Source organism: Pleurodeles waltl, chromosome 4_1 (assembly GCF_031143425.1).
Source record: "Pleurodeles waltl isolate 20211129_DDA chromosome 4_1, aPleWal1.hap1.20221129, whole genome shotgun sequence".
Taxonomy (NCBI): Eukaryota; Metazoa; Chordata; class Amphibia; order Caudata; family Salamandridae; genus Pleurodeles; species Pleurodeles waltl.
The window spans coordinates 659615877-659633234 of record NC_090442.1 but is presented as its reverse complement, the minus strand read 5'-3'; the positions used below and the strand labels follow the sequence as shown (position 1 = coordinate 659633234).

Sequence of the window (17358 nt, the reverse complement as noted above, 5' to 3'; positions counted from 1 at the left end):
GTGGGTTGGGGGGTCGGGTAATTTTAGGGGTGGGTGGGGGTTGGGGGAGTTTTAGGGGCAGTGTGGGGGCCTCGGGTAGTTTTAGGGGCGGGGGTGTTGGGGTAGTTTTAGGGGTGGGGTTTCGAGTAGTTTAGGTTTTAGGGGTGGGGTGGGGGTTGGGGTTGTTTAGGGGTGGGGGTTGGGGTGGCTTTAGGTTTTAGGGGTGGGTTGGGTAATTTTAGGGGTGGGGGCTAGGGGGGTTTAGGTTTTAGGGGCTGGGTGTGGGGCTCAGGGTAGTTTTAGGGGCAGGGCGGTTTTAGGTTTAAGGGGTGGGGGTTGGGGTTGTTTTAGGGGCAGGGTGGGGGTCGCGGTAATTTTAGGGACGAGGTGGGGGTTGGGGTAGTTTTAGGGGCAAGGGTGAGGGGTTGGCGTGGTTTTAGGGGAGGGGTAGGGGGGTCGTGGTAATTTTTAGGGGTGGGGTCCAGGTGGGACGCATGCTGGAACCATGCATGCATATCACTAATGCCTTTACCAGAAATGCCTTTACAACGAAAAATCGTTCTTAACGCATTCGTGGTAAAGGCATTAGTGGTAACAACGCGGTCGTTGTTCCGACCTTGTTGTTCAGGCATGCGTTGTTCCAGCATGCGTTGTTCCGACATACATTCAAAGCATATGCTTTACACATGAAAGTGATAACCAAGCATTGTTAAATTGTGTTACAATGTGTTTGGCTCTTTTCTGTGAGAAGATAGTCTGCTGTGTGTAAATAGGCCATAAACTGAAAATTGCTCAAGATCACAATATTTTAAGCTGACACTGAGATTGAAATGCTGTTTCATAGTTTGTTCCTAAAAAGGCAGTTTCAGAAATTAAATGGACGTTTTGGGCAGATGAAGAAAAAGGTACCTTTGAGATGGCTGTGCCTAAAATAAAAATAAAATAAAAAGGACACAAGCAGGCTCCATGGAGAAAGGCCGCATTCCTCTTTCCTATAAAGGATGCCACTTTTAAGTCAGTAGAAAGCAAAACAAAATAACCAGGCTCCCACGAAAACACAGCCTGAAATTTTACCATCAAACGTGACAGATAAGAACAAGATTTAAAGGCCTGTTGACAGAAACCGAGTTCGTGGAAGTATTTAGTGAACACTGCTTTGTCATCGGTCGGGACAAACTGAACCTGGAGAGTTAAAAACAAAGAAAGCCAGCAAATGGGAAGCAAGAAAATGTGAGTTACAAACCACACAGCCAATGGCAAGCAATGAGCAGAATGCATTCCTGGGACAACTTTCTGAAAGTCTCCAAGATGTCTTTAGCAAACCAGGCAACTCAGCTGTCTGGTAGGCTGTGACCTAAAAATTGAAAGATTTCCATTTGAAAATGCTGTGAATAATCTGGAGAGGAGGTAAAATATACCACTCCAACAGTAGCCATCATCTGCAAAATCAATAATCTGTAGACACGTGCTTTTATCAAGCCTGACTACAAAAAGCTGTAGCTGCCTAGAATACGTCATCCATTCTTCTTAAAAAAAAAAAAAAAAAAAAGAACAAAAAAGTTTTTATTCTCTGCCATTCCGTGGAATGGGTTGTGAGTCAAGGCCATGACATTTTGTGGATTGTGACATTTCCATTAGTTTTTGGTGATGGGAATTGAATAGACTTTCTCGTTTATAGCATTTTTGTTTAGACGTGTTCTGTTGTAAGGCATCAAAACAGGGTGCTATTGACTAACTGCCCCTTAACATGTAAAAACTTCTATGTGCATAGATTATCTTGAAGATGCAACAAAAACGCTGGCAAGTTGTAAAAGGTATCTACTATGCAATATATATGTTGATGTGTATGCCTTTTAAATTGACTGTTTACTAAGCAATCTTCTTCTTAAGACTGTTTCATAACACTCTTCTTTGGAGGTACAAATTACATCTCCAGTGCAATCTGTTCAATAGAGGGGCCCTACTTCATGCTTCCATATTGTTGTAGCCAAAAAGCATGCTTCATTATGAGATTTTCTTCCTAGGACAGCTGGGAGCAGCACACACAAACTAGTCCAAATGTTACCAAACAATTGCTCTAACAAACAAGCATTGGCGAAGCCAATAGGTCTCCGCAATCCAGGATCTATAGGCTTGCCATTGTTAATGTTAATAGCAATCACATGCACCAGGCATCCCCGGTGCTCCTCCCATCTCAAGAATGCAGATCCCCCTCCTTAACAGCATATTGATATGGAGCAGCTCTTAATTTGTGCTTGTTGTTTCCGGTGCGGGCACCAGCACTTGTTTTTGAGGGCCGGCACTTATTTTTGAAGGCCGGCACTTATTTTTCTGCCTGAAGCATTTACTGCTAGCAAAAGACACATATGGGAAAGATGGAGAAAGAGAAAAACGAAAAAGCATCACAAAGAGAGAAAGCAGAAAGCTGCTAGAGTGAGATAAAGGGACGGGAGTGGCTGTACATTGAATAAAGAGGCCTGAGATGGCTTCAGGATTACTCTGCTTCACTATTCCCTGCATTGCACATTTAATTGCAGCAGCCGCATGTTTCAGAGGAGAGCTTTTTATTTACAAATTTTACACTGTTTTGGAGATGGTCTTCTTCCGCTAATTATTGAACAATACCCATGATATAAAAAGGGTAACATATGCACTTGAATTTGCTGCCAAATGTACAGCAGTGTGTGTGTGCTAAATAGTAAATATGACACTACCTCAGCAGCCTATCCTGGCCATAGTGTTGGACTCACAGCTGTAAAAGTATAAATGCCAACAGCTATGTGCATTTTGAACGCACACACAATAAAATCGGCCACAAACAAATGCCATCACCTAAGCATGTTTTGTACAGAAAAGCAAAATTACAACATTCATTAAAAAAAAACAGAGCAAATGTAAAGATGAGCACTCTTCCTAGTTTGCTTAAAACAAACAAAAAATGTGTCCCAAAGCAATGCATAAAAATGGTCGCTGTGTGTTAACTGTAGCTGGCCGGTGCTCTGGGGGATGGCTAAACCCCAGAAAAGGTACGCCATATGCATGCCCTTTACAAATGGGGAGAACGCAAAATAGAGCGAGAATGGTGCCAGCAAATGGGAAGCCTATGGGCGGACTGTAAGCCCAAAAAGTAGATCCAGCATTCCTCGGTTTGAGACAGCACATGTACACCGTCCAGAATCGGGACCAAAAAATAATAATAATTGGGATTGCCAATAAGGGTGTGACACAGGCCCCTACAGCCGCTGCAGGGCATGGGGCCCCCAGTGACCCCCAGCTACTTAGGGGGGCTCCATTCAGTCCATAGTCAATGAATACATGTGAGATATGGGAAACTCGGGAACTCTGCATCACATTCTACAGGGGAACCCATCATTTTGGTGTTACGTCACTGATTGCCAATGCTTGTCTGTTTACCAGAGAATCTTCACATCTTTATGGTATTTTACAATCAAACTAACACATCACAGCGGAGTTAGCAAAGACCAAGAACTTTTCTCAACCTACAGTTGTTACTTATAAACAGATCTTCCTTCCTCACCTCTTGTTTAGTGCACAGAGCACTGTGCCAGAAACAGGTGCATTCTATGACTGCCGTGTGGGGGAGAACACGTATCAGCATCCTTTTTTAGAATAAATGTAAAGGGTTTTGTTTCCTGGTATACTTGTAGACTCGAGATCTGCTGTTTATGTGTGCACCCCAGAAACGTGATAGCTTGTTGAAGATGGTTAACTGTTGAAAATGGTTTACAATGTCTCATTGAAACAGCTGCTGATTGGACATTAAAAAAACAATCTCCATTTTCTAAAACAAACTGCAAACTAATTATTATGTGCACCCTAAATCATACTCTGCTAAGACATGAATAAAATAAATAAGTACCTTATAACGATTTGGGGCTGTAATGTGTGGTGGAGGTAGCCACGACATTTCATCCTCAGGAAACTCTACACTCATGTTCACAGTTGTTAAGCAAAACAAATTTCATGGTGCTTCTACAAATCATATGATGCAGGATGTTTGTGCTGTCTAGGGAAGATCAGAAAGTCTCTTCCCCCTCAAGAACCTACCATTAGAGAAGGTAAGTGCAAAAGCAAAGCTGCTACTGAATGTTATATTGTCTTGAGCATGTAATCAGGACCTGTCAAAGGAATTTTGGGCCTGTATTATCCAAAGGGCATATTTCCTGGTTTGCGCCATAGTGCATCTTAAGGCAAGTGCACCGTGTGCAAACAGGGAAAGTGTGTGCTATTACGCAGAATATGCCGCGGTCAGGACAGCCGCAAACTTGTGCTGCCCCCAGGGCAGTGCATTCAGGGGAAATACAGAGCAGCTGTTGAAAAGTGCTCTGTGTTTCTCTGTGCAGGGAGCAATCCGCCTGCACTTTTTGAAAGAGATTAGAGATCCCTTGCAGGCCGGTGCAGTGAGTGACTGCACTCGCCTGCAAGGAGATGTCTGGGGATCCATGGGATCCCCTTTCCTCCCTTTTACAGGGCTGCATTTGGAAGACACACTGAAAGTGCACCACGTTTCTGTGGCACACTTACAGTGCACCTTTAAAAGGCATGTTTGCCTCTGTGCCCACGCCAGTAATACGGCGCAGAGGCAAAGTGAGTCCCTCATTTACATGAGGCCACGCCCCCAGGCAAATGAGAGGATGCCCTCTAATGATAGCGCTGCCACTGTGTGTACGCCAGTGCTATCTGTATTACAAAAGGGGCCTCACAAGCATCTTCGGCCCCTTCTGTAATACCAAAGTTCCCCGGTGATGCAAAAGTAGGCACAAATGCCCGGCGCACCCCTGGGGTGCTTGTGTAATACATCCCCTGCTGTCTTAGAAAAAGTGACATTTGCCACCACTACCTAATACCAGACAGATTAGCAAGCTTTGTCCCTTGCAGGGGCTATCTAGCACCCTCTAATGGTCATGCTTTAGGGGGCTATATAGACTTGCATTACCCAATATTAGGCCACTATGAAATAACAGAACTTGCCTATCAACCTTTCATATTAGTCTTGATCTACCATGGGAGTCAATACAGGGAGTACAGAATATGGAATGCTATATTGGGAGAGGTCAGAGAGCAATCCGGCAGACACATGTTTACCCACTGAAATCTGCAAACAAAACAATCCTGAATATAAAGATACGGCCCAAAAAACAATCACAGTAACTAAAGCTTTTCTTGATGGATAAGTAGGCATGTACAAATGAGCCACAAAAACCGAGTTGAAAGGTAGGAGCTGATCAACTGGGTCATTACCTCCCGTCCCTCCCTCGCCTTCCTTTAAACCAATGAGGCTTCCTGCCTCCCACTAGACCCTCCCCTTCCCTTTTAAAACCCCCCCCCACCCCTACCCCCTCCTGTTCTTTTTGTCTAGCCCACGCTAGACTTTCCCTTTTCACTTACCTGCACGGCGGGGCCTGGAGGTCATCGTTGGATGCACTCCTCGGGAAGCGGAGCTCCGCGAGGTGTGCTTCGGCCGGGCGCGTCTTTTCTGAGCAGGCGGGGCTGCTCGTAAGACGCGCCCTGGGAGGCGGCTGACGGGGTCAGCCGGCTCTTGGTGGCTGGGGCGTTCAGTTCCGGTTTTTCTTCGCCGCGGAGGGATGCCGAAGAGTGTTTTTGGGTTTCTGTGCGGGTAAGACGGGCGTTCTGCCCGCATTTTGACTGAAATTCTTGTTTTATCCTTTATTTGGATTGGTTCTGGGATATTGTTCCTGGGCCCTGTGTATTTGGTCTGTGGATGTGAGCGTGCCTACAGATTCAGTTGATGGCCGGAATCCAGGTGCTAGAGCTCAGTGGCGAGGTCAAGTACCTTTGGTGCAGCCGGTTACCTGTGTACAGTGGTACGACTCCCGCCTACGCCCTTAAAATATCTTATGAGGATTATTTCTTCTTCCTCCTCAAGGGAGGGAGGTGCTGATGGCATTTCCACTCCTGGGAGCCCCCAGATTCAGGGTGGTGGTGCTGCGCCCATCATGTCCAGGGAGGAGGTGCAGGAGATGTTCGAGGGGGCTGTTTCCGGAGCTCTTCATGCGGGGATGGCCTGGCCTAGTGGGGCTAGGGCTACCCATTCTCCTGCAATTGCAGGGAAGTCCTCCTCTGAGAGTGTGGGAGGGGATGCTCCATCTACGTCCTCTGGGGGTGATTTTGGCTCCAGGAAGGTGATGTGGGTTGTGATGGCACATGTACGGGACTATTTGGGGTTTCCTGTGTTTAGTCCTGCCGACGCTGGCTCTCACTTATTTCAACGATATCAGACGCTGTCTGAATTTTCCATGCCTTTTCGGGGACCTGTGAAGGATTTGGTGTTTTCGGAGTGGAGGATGTGGATATGGCTCAGGTTCCACGGTTCATTCAGTTACGTTCTTTACTTTAGGGTGAGGAGGTATGGCCTCCCTCGGTCCTCCTGGATTCACGTTGGGCTACCCTGATTGGAAAAACAGCTGTCAATCCGGAGGATTGTGTGCCTGCTGATGCCACGGCCCGTAGGGTGGACTTAGGGCTTAAGTGGGCTTTTGCGGCTGAGAATCTGGCTCTGAGGGCAGGTATTTCTTCTGCTTATGCAGCCCAGTCGTTGGTGCAGGACTTGGATGAACTGGCAGTGGCTGTTCAGGTTGTTGGCAGCTGTGTCTTCAGATGTGGTCCGTACCTTGGCTCTGGCGTCTGGTGCTTTGCTTGGGGCCCGGAGGTCCCTCTGGTTCCGAGCCTGGAAGGCCGTCCGGGGGGGGTTGTCTGCCTGGCTGAGACTACCTTTTGTGGGTCATAGCTTGTTTGGGGTTCTTTTACCTTCCATGCTGTACAGGGCTTTTAAGGAACGGAAGCATGCTTGGCCTTATAGGCAAGGAGCATTAGCTCAGCGGCTGTGTCGTCTGCCTCTGGGGCTGGAAGCTCCCCAGGACAAGGGTTCGTAGCCCGCCACGGCTGGTCGAAACACATTTTTGGAGGAAGCATTCCCGTTCTTCTCCTAGGATGGAGGCCAAATCTTTTTCTTTTAGGATACGGCATTTTCAGCCGTGTTTTTCCCCTGAGATGTCGGCGCCTTCGAACCAGGGTGGGTTCGTGGTGGGGTCCTGACAATCACTGTGGGCCTGGCGTAGGGCTGGTTGGGGGAAGGCTGGGCCCTTTCTTTCGTCTTGGAAGGAGAGTGTCGGCGAGCGTTGGGTGCTGGACATTGTGGCCAATGGTTACGTCTTCGATTTTGTGGTGATGCCTCCAGATTCGGGGTTCGTCCCACTCCTCTGCCGGCTGGAGGGTAGTGGAGAGAGGCGTGGTTGGCCGGTGTACGGGACTTGCTGGTCAAGGGGCTGTTACCCGCGCCCCGCTGGAAGTATGGGGTCTAGGCTCTTATTCCGTCTTATCTCTAGTTCAGGAAGTATCTGGGGGGTTTCGACCTGTGCTAGATGGAGGGAGGTGAATGCTTGGATCAGGATGGTGCGTTTCCGCATACTGTCTATTTTGACTGTTTTTCCCTTGGTCAGTCACGGGGTCTTTCTGGTGTCACTGGTTCTGCAGGATGCCTACCTGCACGTGCCTGTGGCTGGGTCTTCCCGGAGGTTCCTGAGGTTTGCTGTGGATCGGGTGCACTGTCAGTTTTGTGTACTGCCGTTCGGCCGCAAGACTTCTCCTCAGATTTTTACGACGGTACTGGCCCCCCTGGTGGCTTTGCTACATTCAGAAGGGGTGTTTACTCATCCATATCTGGACGACGTTTGCTCCATTCTACCTCGCAGGCCCTATTTCGGAAGCAGGTAGCCCAAGTTCTGGTGTCCGGCAGAACCACGTTTTTTTTTAATCAACGGGGGGCTATCGGTTTGGTCCCATCCCAGGATCTGGTTTTTCTGGGGTCTCAGTTTCGGACTCTTCTTGGCTTGGTGGCAGTGGCAGTGAAGAAGTTTGTGGTGCTCCGGTCCATGGTGTGGATGGTTGTGGTACTGACGGCCCTCCGTGCTTTTCTATGATTGCGGCTGCAAGGTCATTTGGTGGTTCTGCGGTGCTTGTTCGGGCAACGTAGTGGCCAGGGCTTATGTCATACTTCAAGGGGGGACATGGTCTAGGGCTTTGTTCGGTCTGGCCTGGTAGATTTTTGTGTGGGCTCAGGAGTGGGTTTCTGCTCTCAGGGCTGCATACGTTCGGGCATTGTGTTACTTCCTCTCAACTTTTCTCCATCCAGAGTTCACTGTTTCTTCATCTGGTTCGGCTCTGGGGTCTTCCAGTGCTGGATGTGTTCGCGTCCGAGAAAAACGCGTAGCTCGGTCACTTCGGCTCCCGGTTTTCGGTATCCCCAAGCCTGGGAGGTGGACGGGATGTCGTGTCCTGGGCCGAGGGGCCTTTTGTATGCGTTCCCGCCGTTTCAGCTTCTCAGGCCTTTGCTGTTAAGGGTGCGGCTTCTGGGGGCCAGGGTTGTCCTGATTGCTCCCCATTGGCCTAGGGCGAATTGGTTCCCATTGCTGCGGCTGAGGGCATCCGGTCGGATGTGGCCTCTTCTTCTGTGTCCGTCACCCCTGGAGTTTCCCTGCCTCTCGTTGAGGTCTTGGGGAGGTTACACTTGACGGCCTGGGAATGGCCCGCCGAGGTTTGACGGGTCTGCGGGTGCCAGTGGCTTTGTGTTCTACTTTACTGGGTTCCAGGCGGCGTTCCACTTTACTCTCTTAGGGTAGGCTGTGGAAGGTTTTTTTTTTTTTTCTTCTTGATGCTTGAGGCATGTATTGGATCCTACCGGCACGTCTCTCTTTTAGGTGATGCAGGTCTTGCAGGACGGTGCACAGTTGTGGTTGTCTGGGGTGTCTCTGCTGGTACAGTGGGCGGCTATTCAGGCATTTTGAGGTCCGTGGCGCAGCCTTCCGGTTAAGGGTCGTTTGTTGCCGGGAATTTTTCAGGGGCTTCTTCATTTGTTTCCTCGCCCTGTACATTCTTTTCCTTCAGGGGATCTTTCTTTGGTATTGGAGGTTTTAACGGATTAACCTTTGAACCTCTGGGGGACTGTGTTTACGTCTTCTTTCCTTAAAGACGTTCTTTTTGGTGGCCATTGCTTCGGCTCGCCGTTTAGTAGAATTGGGGGCCTTGGCCTGTTCCTTTCCTTTTTGGGAAGTTTTTCCAGATCGGGTGGTTCTGGTTCCGGTACCTTCTTTTATCCCGAAAGTCAATTCTTCTTTTCATGCTCGCCAGGAGGTCATCCTTCCTTCCTTTTGTCCGAATCCCGCTTTGGTGGAGGTGGTTCGTTTGCATTTGTTGGATGTACGCAGGGCTTTGTGGGAGTGCCTGAGGGTGGTGGCTCCTTTCCGTAAGGGTGATTCGCTGTTTGTAAATTTTGGGCCGGCCCGTAGCGGAGATGCCTTCCACGGCTTCCTTGAGTCGGTGGGTGAGTTCATTGATTCTGTTTGGTTTTTCCTTGATAGGGGTTGTTCCTCATCGAGGGGTTCGGGGTCGTTCTACCAGGGGTATGGCGGCTTGGGTGGCTGAGTCTCAGGGGACTTCAGTGGTGGTAATTTGCAGGGCCGCCACTTGGGCCTCGCCTTTGGCGTTTGTTCGGCATTCTGGCCGGTCGGACTTGGGTAGTTTGGAGTCGGTATTGGTTCACCGGGTCTTATCCTCTATGAAGTCTTAGCGGTGGGGTTTTGGTGGCCTTTGTGCATGATATTGAACTTCTTGCAACTCAGTGTCCGTCTCCTGTGTGCTTCTTGCTATGTCTCATTGGTTTAAAGGAAGGCGAGGGAGGGACGGGAGGTAATGCGTCCATTTTCTTGCGATAATGGCATTACTCCTAGTCCTACTCCCTCGCCTTCCTTTCCGTTCCCTCCCGCCCTCCCGGTACGGACTGTCTGAGTTGCTGCTTGGGCTTGGTTTTTGTACAGGAGGGGGTAGGGGTGGGGGGGGTTTTAAAAGTGAAGGGGAGGGTCTAGTGGGAGGCAGGAAGCCTCATTGGTTTAAAGGAAGGCGAGGGAGTAGGACTAGGAGTAATGCCATTATCGCAAGAAAATGGACGCAATATAACAAAGTTATACACCAGGACAGAAACATAGGGGAAATTCACTGTGCATTGATTTTTGCAACTTGTGTATTATGGGAAAGAGCAAGCAGGCTTTCCTCCTGTCATAAGCTTACGCTACAACACATGTAGTTGTTGCACTCACTCAAGAATTAGGCACACTGTCTTCACACCATTTTAGCATTTTACGTAGCTAAGAATGTAAAAGATCAATTTTCAACAGTAAAAGCTGGAAGAAAGTTTGAAGTAAAATACTTACTTATTTAAGTAGTAAAATTAGCACAAAATCATATTTCTTAAACATTGCTCGAGGGCAAAAGAAAATTGTGCAGCATGGGATGTCTGCAAACATTGGTCACTATTTTCCATATTAACTTAAGTGGATTTAGAAAGGCAGCAAGTCGATGCAGGTTAAGTTCATCGTTACATAGTAAAAAAGGTGAAATGAAGCATTTTGATAGATGCTTACAGGTGAGAAGATGGTGTGTGTTAGATATCCACTGGTAACAGGATGATGCTAACCAGAAGGCGATAGATGAAATGTAGATGTTGAGCCAGTGCTCACTTGCGATCGGAAGATGTTGGTTAGATGTTAGGTTATTCGCTAGCAGTTGAACGCCAATAGGGTGGCAGTGCTGTTCTCGTGGTAAGTGAAGTACTAGAAAAAAGCTGGTAGGATGGCACCAATTGGGAGAAGGTGGAAGGAGAGTAATAGAGACATGAGCAGGCAGTAGGTGAAAACAGTGCTGAATAGATGGTAGAAGGGATTAGTGGTGTTCAGGTAAATGGTGCATAAGGGATTTGCTAAATGTTTGCTCAGTGCATGTCGTTACCTAAAAGTTCCCAAACTTTTATAAGAAATGTTGGAAGCATGCACGCACACACCACCATCTTAGAGCAGCACCTTACAAAATCAAAAGGTAAAACATTGTTTTATCAGCTCTGCTCTCTTTATACTTAGAAGGCATTTCACTAGCTATTTCATTTCACTACATGTCTTCCTCTAGTCCACTTAAGCTCCCAGAATCTAGCAACTTGTTCAATCAGTTGTTGAAAGTATCATTTTCTTTGATCGTGTACCGAGCTGTGCAGCATTCTGGCTAGTTTAGTGCTATATAAATACACATACATACATGCATACAGTGTGAGCCAAATTAGCTCGGTGGGTCTTATTCACAGAAATCTGTTCCAAATGTCCTGTATTTGTTGTCCGGCAGGGAAGGGTGAGTAGACGTCCAGTAGTTCAACAATCCAGCAGGTTGAGACTTACCCACATATGTCAAGGGAAAACAAAATTGGCTTCCACATCTGTAAAAAAAAAACTTCACCCCCAAATAATTTCTATAATCAGATCACCTTCACCTAAAACCATTAACCTCAGCCCAATGAACGCATCGCTTTGTCAAGCTGAAATCAACAGTGGAAGATAACCCCATCAAGCACACTTAGTTTAAAAGCAGTTTACTAACATTAAAACGAATGTATTAATGTGTTGTCCAGCACGTGATCATAAGATCCAGAGTACATGATTATTGCGTGAATAAACAGTGCTAATTAAATGGTTTGCCGTGATAAGATGATATTTGGATGTTAGCATGTGATGTGAATGCCCTAATTTGATGTTCGGTTTTGTTATTGGCATTTGTGCAGCCTCAACTTGGAGTTGGATTAAAAGCGCAGCCGTTCCCATTGTCTGTGTTGACAAGGCAAGACAATGTTTATAAGTAATAATGACTCAAGGTAATTTTGGCATTGTATGAACTTGGTAAGATGTTTTGCGTTCTATGGCGACAGATGGGAAGAGTTTGTATGTTAAATGTTCCCTTGTGAATAAGCTAAATCGATGGACGTTGATGTTGTTTGTGCCTAAATGACACGAAGACGTGGGTTAGATGGCCCAGGTGATAGGAAGGAGCTTGTTACATGGTCATATGACAGGAAGCTGTTAAACGGTGCCAGGTGGTAGACAGGAAAATTATGTTAAGTGGTCAGCAGCTGACACAAAGATGTTAGGTTGGTGGTTAAAGATGATGTGTAGATGCTCTTTATGTGAACAACAAGTGATGGTATGAGACGCTGGTTAAGTGGTCATCTAGCCATTGGATGTCAACATAATGTGGAATTGATGGTCTTAGGTCATAGGAAGATCCTTGATGCAATGGTCAGCAAGTGATCAGAAGATAAATAGTCAGCACAGGATAGATATGTCAGTTATATTTTCACGTATGGATACCAAGGTGCTGTTTAGAAGTTATCATGTGATCTGTGGATGTTAGATGTTCTGTGTGTCCATGCCTGTGCAGTGGAATGGGTTAGTAGTGGACACACTATTAGTAGAAGGTACTGGTAGGCATATGAAGATACATAGATGGTTTGCTGGTCAGATGATGATGTACAACTCCATTTAGCAGGGCTGAGTGAGTCTACCTGAGTTAAGACTTCCAAGTGGTCAATGAATAGCAGAGTCTGAGGCTGCTGCACACCAGTGAGCAGCAAGTATGCTTTCTAGGAGCCGACGGAGCATGAAGGTGGTGGCCAATGTAAAAACTCCAGTTACAAACTGTTTATGCTGGATCCAGATGTAATAGAGGGGGTTTGACACCTATTGGATTGCTATGAAGAACATTTCAGTAAATTCCATTTGCACCTTGGAATTTATTTACCCTTTTCCCACTGGACAAATATCTACCAACGTCCAAAAAAGCAGGTGCCCACAACTGAATCAACTTACTTGTACCTAGAAAACAGAAATTCCTTGTATTATGTTGTTTGGTTATTTAACATTGCTATTAAACTTTGATCATTCCACCTGAAGTATTTGTATTTTATTTTCTTACTTGTACTTTTATGGCATGTTGCCGAAATAAAGTATTGAAAAGAAAGAAACAGAAATTTCAGCCAAGCTTGCCAGTGATCTTGAAGTAAGTAAGGCATTAGAATTTGCTACTTAAAGTTGGTCAATAGATGGTGATTGCTGAATGGTGATGGTGTCAAATTCAAAGTGGGAATTTTACAGTTGTCAGTCCAGCGTTTTACACAGTAACTTGCATTTGATAGCAGCAAGTGTCTTTAATAAACTTTCACTTGATCTGTTTGCTGTCAAGTTGTCAAAGACACCTGTCAAAAACTGTGCGTACATGGCAAAACCTGCATGGACCTGTTCGGGGCGAATCACAAGGGGTGGTGAAGAGTAAACATATCAACAGACAAGTAGCAACTACTTTTACAATGTGCCTGTGAGCTCTGCTAGCTATAGTCACCTGATAGCCAGAGACCACAATTCAGAACTAAACTCGTCAGCTTCCAGTTCCTCCTTCAATCTGTAAATAAGGCAGGAGTGTTCATATGGATGAGTTGAGAGTAATCCTGCTCCAGACCCCAACACAAGCAAGCCAAATGAGAACCACTGTGATATATAAACGTTGGAACTGAAGCTAGGCAGTGGTCATCAGGTAGGGAACTAAACAAAGTGAAACGGGCATTCTTAGTGCTGTCCGTCAGGTTCAACAGATCCGCAGCCTCTGGCCTCTATGTCTGAAGATGATCTTGAGGAAATATCTCTATGGACCGAAGACCGTTCTGTTCCTTCAAGCACTTGGAGGAATCAGGCTAATTCTACATATCTCAGCTCATAGCATCAGCAGCTTACTTACCTTCTGTTGTAAGTCCCGCCCCCTTTCTAGACCTCAGACTTCATTGCTGCATAGTGAGCACTTAAAAAAACAGTTAAAAAATCAGAGGCCAATGGGTGTTCCTATTGGTAGTAGGAGGGTTGGGGGTCATCTGGTCAGTGGGTGTCATTAGCTATAGTTGGAGGATGGTCACGTACAAGTGTTATCGGGATACTTTAAGTGACAACCAAGTATTCAGGAGGGGTTAGTAGTGAGCAGATGTTAGTGGTAGGAAGGGGTGATCAGGGATGCATTAGTCTTACAGAGTAGTATGCATGTAGCAGTAGGGCTTTTGATCAAATGTGAGGAAATGTGGGGAACACTTCCCCATCACACTAACTGAAAAGTTGCGCTTTTGAAAGCGCAGCAAAAATGACTTTCTTCTCGTTGCACTCGAGCTTCACGTTAGCTGACTGCTCAGGCTTTGGGGGAGGTCCTACCGCAGCTTTAGGCCAAGCAGCTCCTGTGAACTTCCTAGGCCAGTGAAGGCTGATTGGTTACTTTCCTCTTGTTCATTGTTTATATTTGGGTGCTACTTTGGTACTACTGAGGTGAAAACTTTGCTCACACAGTGTTAGCATGTGTAAAAATGACAAAATAATAAAGCAAGTCCATCACAAAATGTATTACGCAGTATAGCTTGTCCCCCCCCCCCTCTCCCCCCTCGCATAATTCCAGGCCAGCAGCCATACATATAACCCTAACGAATCACAAAGGACAAGCGCCTACCTAACTTCAGGTCACCTGGCAATTTCGAGTTCAGTGTGGCATTGGAAACAGAAACTAAGTTGAAAGATTTAACAAAAATGACTGTTCAGATATGATAAATATGGCAAACCTCGCGAAATATGCATCAGCTTAGAAACGGACAGTGAGATAGATTTGCAAATGAAATAAAATATTAATAAACCACACTTCAGTGCTGAAATGAATTACGCTATTACCACTGCTGTTTTCTTTTGGTACGCATGAATTGTCTGTCGCTGTAAAAGTAGAAGGGTACAGCTGGGGGAGAAGAACAGTGGAGTGCAGGTGGCGGGGTGGTAGCCGGCCCTGGTGAACGGGTGGGAAGCGGAGAGCAAGTGGTCACAGTGGTACATGCTGGCCAGCTGGTGTGGTGGAGCCGGACCCCACACAGTGAGCTGCAGTTTGAAGGGGAAAGTTGACAAGAAGGTGGCAGGCAGTCTGTGGAGAGTGGTATAGAACGGAGGTGAGGCGCTATAACTGCAGGCATCCGGTCGGGGTCCTTACCTGCACAGCGCAGGCTGCCGCTGAAGATGTACCTCGTGCACAGGTCGCACCAGGCCCGCAGCCCCTGCTCCCTCCTGAAGCGGTGTCCCTCCCCTCGGCCTGCGGGCTCCTGACTCTCGCCTCCCGCCGGCTCGAAAATGGTCCTGACGTGGGGGGGCGCCCTGTGCGCCCTCAGCACCCTGCGGCGGTGCCCGGGGGTCTTGCCCGGCGGAGAGGGCACGAGGAGGGTCGGCCCCGTAGGGGAGGGCCCGGAGGCCGCCACTCTGCCTCCCCCCGGAGGTGAGGGCGCGAGGGGGCTCCTCCACTGGCGGGGCACGGGGGAGGCCGCCATGTCAGGTGCACCCGTCAGCCTGCCGGGCGAGCTGTCCGCTGTCCGGAGCGGTGCGGGGGGCGGTGGCAGCGAGCCGCGGCTCCGCCTCCATCCACCTGCGGCCGCCGCCTCCCTCCTCCGTGCAGACGAGGCAGCGGTGCCCGCAGGCTGGGGCCCAAACCTGCACAGACGTGCACAGCGGCTTCGTGCCAGGGGTGAGCTCTGGGCACGGTCCCTACGCACCCCATACACTGGGAAGTCCCCAGATGTGTCTTGAGGGCAGCCTGAACTCACCTGGAACGCGTGCGTCTAAAGTATGTGTGGTTTCCCACAACTCGAGCACATCTACCCAGAAAAGTGTTTTCTTGAGTTCAGCACGCTGTATCTGATCACTTAGTTATTCATCCAGTTCGCTATGGAGGTCTTGGCATTAGCGACCTTGCGCCCTCAAATGCTTATTCCGAGCCAGAGCCTACATAGTCTCGGAGTTAGCGCTTCCTCTGGCTCACTCGTCGCCTCATGAATGCCTCACACATTTTCAACTTGAGAAGGTTGATCTTACAACCCCAAAAATCCTTTACTTTTTGTGATTTAATTAGAAATAGTTTGAGTTCAGAAGAAGAAACGTTCCCATAATGAATGAAAGCACAGACATTTCAGGTGAAGGTGAGGGAAAGGACCTGTCCTCTGTTTCCATCGCGCCTCTCTTTATTCCCCTTCCCTGCCCCTCAGGTTCTCAATGTGTCCTATGGTGTACACTTCACCGTATGACTATACAGAATAACATGGGAACAAAATCTCTGACGAATTCTGACTTTTGCTGACCCAAGTTTTATAAGCATTTCTTTTCTGCTTCCGAAGTGCAATTGTATTCACCTTCTTCAGGCGACATGTTTGCCATCTCATCAGAATATTGACTATTCTTTGTCTATGTTCTTGTTTTTGTTACACAATACCTCGAGAAAATAAATTGTTCACCAATGTAGATGGATTGAGACATGCATAATGTGTGCTTAGCTCCTCACCAGAACATCAAAAATACCCTGATCTTAAAGTTGTCATTATAAGGGTGAAAGAGGGCCCTACTGCTTTCAAAGCTAAGCTCTCTAAATAAATTATGATAATAAGTGGATGGTATGTTCAGATTCAGTGTGTCCTTTAGTCATAACGTTAATAACATATGTTCATACAATTACCTTTTTATAGACTGTGTGACTAGTCCTATTGCAAAATACTATAAACATACCATTATATTACACGCACATCTGAGGAGTTAATAAACCAACTGCCTATGTATCAGTGTTTTAAGCATGTTGAGAACCCAACACAATAGAGAAAACATGATATTCACCCTCAGTCTGCCATTAAATCATGACCATATTAATGCAGGTACCTGGGTAATGAAGCTGGTTACACTGAATACAGAACAACAATAATGCGAGAGGGAAAAACAAGGTAAAGTGAACCTACAGTACTGTTGCTGACTCCCACCTCTCAGCTTTTAGTGAAGTCACAGACTGACATCTAAAGAAGGACCTGTCTTGATTTTTGCCGGAGTCAGGTGTGCTTGAACCACAACAATTGGGGATTTGTCCCGAGAGAAGTGCAGAAAAAGCACTCATAACAGCAATGGCTGTGGGCTATTATTATAGCAATGGCAATGGGCTATTGTAAGTGGTGCAACCGGAGTGATCTTTTGTGACTTCTCCATCACTTTGGATACTGGAGGCCACTTGCTCCTAATCCAATGAATGAGAGCGTTGGATGCCAATGATGTCATCCTACAATTATTTCGGTCATTCTCAGAGATCACATAATATCTCTACAGCTACCTCATCCTCAATGTAAAATCAAGAGGTACCTTTCGGGGTCCAACAGTCACTCACCCAGTCATCAATGCTACCTAGTGTATCTATATTTGACCACTGTCTAACATCATCTTGTCTTGCAACTAAATAACAACAGCTTGTCTTGCAACTAAATAATCAGGTCCTGGGCCCATTTCTCAATGTTCACAATTGCCTGAAAGCTAAGCTATATGCCAAGAAGATGGAGATACATTTAACTCACAATGATGACGATCAGTGGAATGGCTCCCATTGATCAATGAGGAAGGGAGAGGCACCATCACCATTTTTCAAGGTTCAAAATCTGGGAGC

General features: G+C 47.0%; 1 protein-coding gene across 1 annotated transcript in view; it reads right to left on the bottom strand.

Moving 5' to 3' along the window:
• Window positions 1–15271, bottom strand: part of RASSF3 (Ras association domain family member 3) — a 462665-nt gene extending 447394 nt beyond the window's left edge. Inside the window, exon 1 of the mRNA XM_069229128.1 lies at window positions 14890–15271. Within this exon, the coding sequence (XP_069085229.1) occupies window positions 14890–15220 (331 nt within the window). The 5' untranslated portion in view covers window positions 15221–15271. The remainder of the gene's footprint in view (window positions 1–14889) is intronic.
• Window positions 15272–17358: the final 2087 nt, after the last annotated feature.